The sequence below is a fragment of the Phalaenopsis equestris genome, unplaced genomic scaffold (assembly GCF_001263595.1).
Source record: "Phalaenopsis equestris unplaced genomic scaffold, ASM126359v1 Scaffold000070, whole genome shotgun sequence".
Taxonomy (NCBI): domain Eukaryota; kingdom Viridiplantae; phylum Streptophyta; class Magnoliopsida; order Asparagales; family Orchidaceae; genus Phalaenopsis; species Phalaenopsis equestris.
The window spans coordinates 192,976-200,101 of record NW_018164512.1 but is presented as its reverse complement, the minus strand read 5'-3'; the positions used below and the strand labels follow the sequence as shown (position 1 = coordinate 200,101).

General features: G+C 31.9%; 1 protein-coding gene and 1 long non-coding RNA gene across 2 annotated transcripts; both read right to left on the bottom strand.

Annotated features, from left to right (window-relative positions):
* Positions 1-350: 350 nt before the first annotated feature.
* Positions 351-1,310, bottom strand: LOC110019702 (F-box/kelch-repeat protein At3g61590-like). Its single transcript, XM_020717488.1, has one exon. It carries the CDS (start codon positions 1,308-1,310, stop codon positions 351-353), a length of 960 nt encoding a protein of 319 aa, XP_020573147.1.
* Positions 1,311-1,312: 2 nt separating this feature from the next.
* On the bottom strand, positions 1,313-2,115 carry LOC110019703. The gene is made up of 3 exons (XR_002293478.1): positions 2,043-2,115; positions 1,863-1,929; positions 1,313-1,585 (listed from the first exon to the last, which is right to left on the bottom strand). It is a non-coding gene; the product is annotated as an uncharacterized LOC110019703 (long non-coding RNA).
* Positions 2,116-7,126: the final 5,011 nt, after the last annotated feature.

Genomic DNA, 7,126 nt, shown 5'->3' with positions numbered 1-7,126 from the left:
AAAGTAAGAGCAACACAAGAAGAAGATGAAGATGGGGTAAGCACAACACTTGAAGAAGAAGAAAAGATGGAGACTTGAAAATGCTACTTATCATCTCAAAATAAAAGAAGCACAACACACAACACATTTGATACAAACAACACATTTGATTCAAACCGAAGTTACTAGAACTAGTTACATCAACATAAAAAATAAAAATAAAAAATAAAAAAATAAAAAACAAATTTGAAACACTCTATAAGATCTTTGATATATTTACATGGAAAAAATATAATATTTACAATCTCTTAGAATGAAAGACGGAAACAAAAGAAGATGTCTTCTAATGATGATAAATGCAGAGGAATGATTTAGGATTTGATCTCCAAGCTTGGTTGAAAACAGAATCCTGTGAAGACCTGAAAAGGTGATCGTTTTGTTATTGGGCAATTAGTTGTCCATTCCCATTGCTTTTTGGTCATATCAAATATAAGTAGAGTAGGGCCATCATATGAGTGGATGAAGATCAGATCCTCTGCTCCACAGCTTGCAAAAAAATCATCAAACTCCCCAAACCTCTGCAATAACTTGCGTGGAATCCTTGCAACCTCTTCCCATTCTTCATCTTTAAGAGTCCAGATGCCAATTCCTTCGATTCTCACAGGTAGCTCTAGTCTTGCAATACCCCCAACCATAACCAACCTATCCCTAAGATTCATCAAACGACAACAAGTGAGGGGACATGGCACCATAATCATTCTTCGCATCGAAGAATTGCACAAAGATTTCGAATTGATATTGTACATGATGAGGCCATGGCTATCCACATTGCTCCCATAAAATGAGGAAATAAGGCAGTAGAGAATTCCATCACATATCACACTCTCTCTTTCTCCTCTCCACCCAACCAAAACCTCATTAACTAATGTTGTCCAAAGGCAACTCTTTGATTCAAAGACCTGGATGGTGAAGTCCCAACGAATAAAATCATCTCGAAATTGCTTGGTTTTCATCAATGCAACTTGGTAACATTGAGAAAACTTGTCCACTGACAAAGCCAATGCATTGTGATCTGAAAGTGTTCCATTTGGAGGATTTGGTAGCTGCTTACAATCTCTTAAAATTGGGTTGCTTGTGTAAATTTTGTTTTCCTTTCCATAATCCATGAAGCAAACCAATCCACAAGACGAAGAGATAAGCCAATTGTATTTGTTAAGGGAGAGGAAATCATAACTGTACCATCTTCTAAAGCTTGGATCATAGGAATTAGCTTCAATGTTTTTGTACAAGTTGTAAGCCAACAAGTAGTACCATGGCTTCTGGGGTGGCATGTCCAACCATGAATTCTTTCCTGAATGCACTATTTCGTACCAACGTTTGCACACAGATGCTCCTCTAATTATACTTGCAATGGGTAGAAAGGAGAAAATCTTCTCCCACATATCATCAGGGAGAATAGCATCAAAGGAAATCATTATTTCATTACTTTCGAGCTTGTTATCTCTCTCAAATAGTTCAGATTCAGGCGCTTCAGTTCCAATGTATTCAGTGTTCTGCCATACAACTTGACTTTCTTCTCCCATCGGCATAAATCCTAATTAGAATCCTAGAAAGCGCAACACAAATGATTAAAAAAGACAGGAAAAAAAGGTTTTGGAATAAGACTGAAAGACGACATAAATAAATTCAGTACTGAAATGCTAATATACGCCACCTCTTGTTCATTTTCACCAAAACAGTAAAAAACTAATTGCAGCTCATTATAAAAACAAAGAAGCAGAGTACTTAAAAAGGGAAAAAGTCTACTGAAAAAAAAAGCAACAAAATCAAATTCCAAAAACAAACAGCGATTATAAAATAGAAATGTGATTCCTTCCACACACCTTCACCTTCGCGAATCTTACAAATGCTAAATCCCCTCAAGATTGGAGCTTTATAGCTTGCTGTGATCTGCAAACAACGTATTTTCTCTGTCAGATTAAATAAAATGGCTTTCAATCCGACATGAAAAAAAGCAGAAAATAAATGTGTTTGCAAGCAAAAACCGTTTTTTTCACACCAACCGTTCGCTTCAAGTCTCTTTCTGTTTTTCGCCGAGAATAGCTGAGAAGTGAATGGATCAGTTGGATTTTGACAGGTCTCCCAATCATAGAAGTCAGGATTAGCAGCCTTAAATAATGGGAAGAGAGGGAGAGAGATGAAACGGTTGGCGCTGCAGCTACAGGGCAATGAACAAAACCGCAGGGAGAAGAAAGTGGGGGCGTGCAACGAGAGAAGCGGAAATTTAAGAAAGAAGAAATATTTACATGCATGCCACTCCATTCGTTCGTGATTGCATATCAACGCCTAAACTTTAAGTCTTACATACATACCACCGTACTATATAGCAAACGATGAAAGATTTGGGTGGTATAGATTTTCAAGAAAAAAGTTTAGGTGTTATATATGTAAATACATATGAATTGGGTGCTGTTGACCTAATGCCTCTTAAAAAATATTATATTTTTAATTTTACTTATGGGAAATTTATATACATACCACACAATTCTTATGAATTCACATATTTATCATCTAAGATTTGATGTTTAATTATACCTATAATATGCAATACTTTGTGAGATTATATCTGTGACAAACACGAACAACTTACAAGATTAAGACTAATGCAAACTTATCACTTATTGCATAATTGTATGATTAGTATACATTGACTATGATGTATTTAATTTATTGTGTATGTAATAATGTAATAGAGTTCTTTCAACTTACTAGATTAGGCGTGACTTGTGAATACATCATTTAAATAGATGCACACATAATGAGTGGGGAAGTTACAACACTGCCATATCTTGAAGTTAGCATGCAATAAAGCAATAGTATTATATGGTGAGAGTGTGCCGCTCTCTCTAAATGAACCTGTCAATATTGTGAGCTAACCTACAACTTCTACTTCATTCGCCTTTTATTGTTGATCTAACGAAGAAATTGTTAATACAACAATGGAATACAATGGGACCTTTGGATAAGATAAATGTAAGTAATTAGAGCTCAATGGATTATTCAAAATCTATTACAATTTTCAATACACATAAGAGAAAATAAACATATATTAAATTTAAATAACCTATAAGAACATATCAATATATCACGTGCTACATTTAATAAGTATAGTATTAGTATGGGAATATATCTTAGTACGTTGATCTTCTTGGGATTCCCATCGATCCCATAATGAGTGACCTTGAACCCAAAAATTTTTCCGACATGACTCCAAATGCACGTTTGGTTGGGTTGAGATGCATGTTATATTATCAACCTAGTTGGAAGCATATCCTCAAATTAGAGATGTGTTGGGATGCTTCCATACTTTTTGCCAACATATCATCAGAGGAATATTGTCTTTGTACGCCATAGAAAATCTTTGAAGGCCATGTTTTTGTGGCATTGATTAGTCATTGGGGAGTTTTTTTATTGTGGTAGCCACCTTAAACCTTGAAAGATATCTATCTAAGTGATCAGATATGACATTTGAAGAATAATATACTATTCTGAATAATAGAAATATTAACTTAGAATCAATCTAATCACTTACATGAAGAAACTCTTCATGATTCATGGATCTATAGAACCAGGATTATCCCCTTACCTTATAGGTGTAAGATAAGATTTATTTTATTTTATGACCTAGTGTCCATATGAGGGGGCTCTCTCAAATTTAATTACATCTCAAGAATTACTCCTAAAAATACTCTCTGTTAAAGTTATGCCTTGCATCTTTCATTTTTAAATTTTGTGAGAAAGTAGATGTTTGAAAACATAGATATAAGAGTAGGCTTGGATAAATTAACTTCACCTTAGCTTAGTGACTTGAGTTTATTGAGTTAGTTTTGATTTTAAAAGTTCAGTTTGAGTAAAAGTTTAATTTAGGTTGGTTGTTAAATTTTGAAAAGGTTGTAAGGTTTTAGACTTGATTTGATGAAAAATTTTAAGTTTTGGTTTATTAAAGTTATTAGATTTGTTTCATTTTCATTTTTAAATAAGGTTTAAGAATTATTTAATTTTATTTCTAAATTTAAAATATTTTTTTTATTAGCTAGAGTTAATTAAGTTGTATTAAAGTTGGTTAAGTTTAATTTTTAAAGTTGATTGTTAAAGTTATTTTGGATTTTTGAATTTAAGGTTGGTTTGAAAGTTTAGTTTGTTATGAATTTTATTTTAATGTTGAGGTTAATTAAAGTTTCTGATTTGACTTATGTTAAGTTTTAAAATGTCTTTATTCTTAGGGTTTGAGCTCAACAATAAAAATTCAGAGTGATGGTACAATGCTTAAATTTAAAATTCAGGTTTGAGATATAGACTTGAGCTGAATTGAAAATGAAGTTGAATTGAATCTGATTTGATTAGGATTGGAGTGGGCTTGAGTTTGATTTGAATCACATTGGAATTGATTTTCAAATTTACTTGGGTTGAGTGGAATTTGTATTCAATTTAAATAGAAACTGAGTTAGGACAGATCCCAAACTAAATGGTAGAAAGGGTATGAGATTTCTAAATAGAGGTGAAACCCTAAGCTAAATACTCTAAACAGAAGCCTATAGATGAACTTACCTAAATTTTGAGAGTAATGCACCCGATCAAGATGCCCATGACTTTCCATTATCCTAGATACATTAATATCCTTAGACTATTAACTAATAAAATAACAAGAGGTTTCCCTTGTTGTCATAAGAATGAATTAAGGTAGACCTTACCATTATAAAATGATTTGGAGTATCTTCATCAGTAGCATGAGCTACTTCATTCTTATATACTCTTATTTTATATGTCATAGTCCTTTGATCTTTCTATTTGATACCTAGCAAGCTATCATAGGCTTCTAGACCGGAATATTCTAGGGTATGTGTGGGCCTAGATTTTCGTCTATGTTAGCTAACCTAGGGTATGGTTATAAAAATTTAGAGTTGGTTGATTTTAAATGTTTCAAGAGTTCACTATTTAAATAGTGATTTGCTTGATTCCTAAGTTTTTCCATTATGGCGACAAATCAATATTTTTCTAAAGGTTTAAGTATCATTTTTTCTTAAGGCATCGATTGATGTAAGATAATTGCAATGTTTCTAAGATTTTCAAAACAAATTCCAATCTTATGTTTTTCTAAGGCTTAAGTTTAAGTGTATGTGGTCTACGACTTCATAAAAGTTAAACTTTAGCCCTTTTAATTCTATACTTTTTATATTAAAGAATCATTCATATTCTCATTGGAAAGATTTTATTTTTCATACAACAAAAGATTTTCACAAAATGGTCATTTTATCATGTGAAGAGGATATGAGGGATAAGAATTCACTTTCACATGAAACATTTAGATTTAAAAATGGCACAAACACTCATTAGCCTTGGTTAGGAAATCTTTTGTTTCTAAAGAGAAACAATATTCATTTTATTAAACTCTTAAGCTAGGAAGTATATAAATCTTGCCTACTTTAAGCACCTGAGATAGCTTAGCAAGTGCTAAGCTATAAATGGTTTTTAATTTGCTAAGCTCAAGTGGGGTAATAGAAATACTCTTTCAAGAAAAGGATCCTTTTTAATTGAATTGAGTTTAAGTTTTAATGAGGTTTTAAATTTTTTAAAATAGTGTTTGAAGAACTTTGGATTATAAAATGTTTTGGTTTAAGAATTCTTAGAAAAAGGTTTTAAACTCTTAAAAAGTTAAGGATTTCATTATATAAGGACTTTTAAATTTGGATTTGAGTTTTGAAATGAACTTTGAATCTTAAGAATTATTTTAAAATAGTTTAATTTTAGAAAAGAAGCAATGCAAGAAACTCTTATAAGTTTTGAAAGTTTTTTTTTTAATTCTGAAAAGATCTTAAGGAAAATCCCCTTAAAATTTTAAATAAGCTTTAAATTTTTAAAAGGATTTCTTTAAAGGATTTTGAAAATGTGCTTAGTTTTGACTTTAATTTATTTATATTGATTGATTTTGCATTTTTGAAAGAATGTATTATTGTTATTATTTATAAAAAGTACTCTTAGAGAGAGACAACCTTTTGAACTTGAGCTTTTCTAAACTTAAAATTACAAGTTATATATATATATATATATATATATATATTGCTATGGGATTGCATCCATTGGTCGGTCCTCTCCTTGGAGCGCAACACTACTAGCATGGGAGTTTAGCTCTTGTGTAGGTATACCTTGTCTTGCTTTATGATATGTTTAGGATTGTTAAAGATACGTCTGGTTACTCTTAAAATCATTTCAGCTTCGATTTGAATGCTCTAAGCATGCATACATTCTATTAAAATTGTTTGAAGTGGGGGGCAATGGTTGAGCCAATTTGGACTTGTTTAGATCTCAGTCTAATTAAATCCAGTCAAAGAAGACATCAAATTAGTCTAATCAAGGTGTTTTAATGTTCTTTTAAGATTTTAATGAACCAAACAAGTCTAGTGAGTAGGCAATCATTGCTAGAATTATTAGAAGCATTAACAAATTTGAACAAGAAGTTGATGTCGATTACTAGTTATGATTTTTTCTGATGAGAAGATTTATGAAGTTTCTTTGGAGCTTAAGTTGCATATAATGTATCTCCTTACTCATATGAATATTGATTGCATAATTCTTTTTTAATCAATGAATTTAAAATTTAAATAGTCGATAGTTGACAAAAAATACTGAAAGTTTAGGGAAACATGATTATTTAGCTTGGTTGTACTAATAAGAGGGGAGACCGGACAACTTGAAAGATAATCGTTGGATATTGAACATTAATATATTTTGGGCAATAATTGATTGAGAACAACGAAAATAGAGGGGAGATGCAAGGAGCAGAGAGAACGAACGACAGAGACGACGAGCGATGAAAGTTTGATTGCAACAGTTGTCGGTTTCAATTAATATCGGGTGATGATGGTCCTTAAGGATGGAGGTCATTGGAGGACAATAGTGATAATTTCCTTGCATCGGTCAATCACAAACATTGATGCCAGCCGATTTTCATTGTCAAACTTCATATAACATTAGGCTAAACCTTGTAAATCCTATATTTCTCTTTGATGGAAATAGTCTGAATGTGTACAATAAGTATCTATGTATAATCTCAGCATCTCAAGGAGGTCATTCTTGCTATTTCTACTAG

Bases quoted from the DNA above. Each gene is read 5' to 3' on its own strand.
- LOC110019702 (XM_020717488.1), bottom strand. From the start codon at position 1,310: ATGCCACCCCAGAAGCCATGGTACTACTTGTTGGCTTACAACTTGTAC.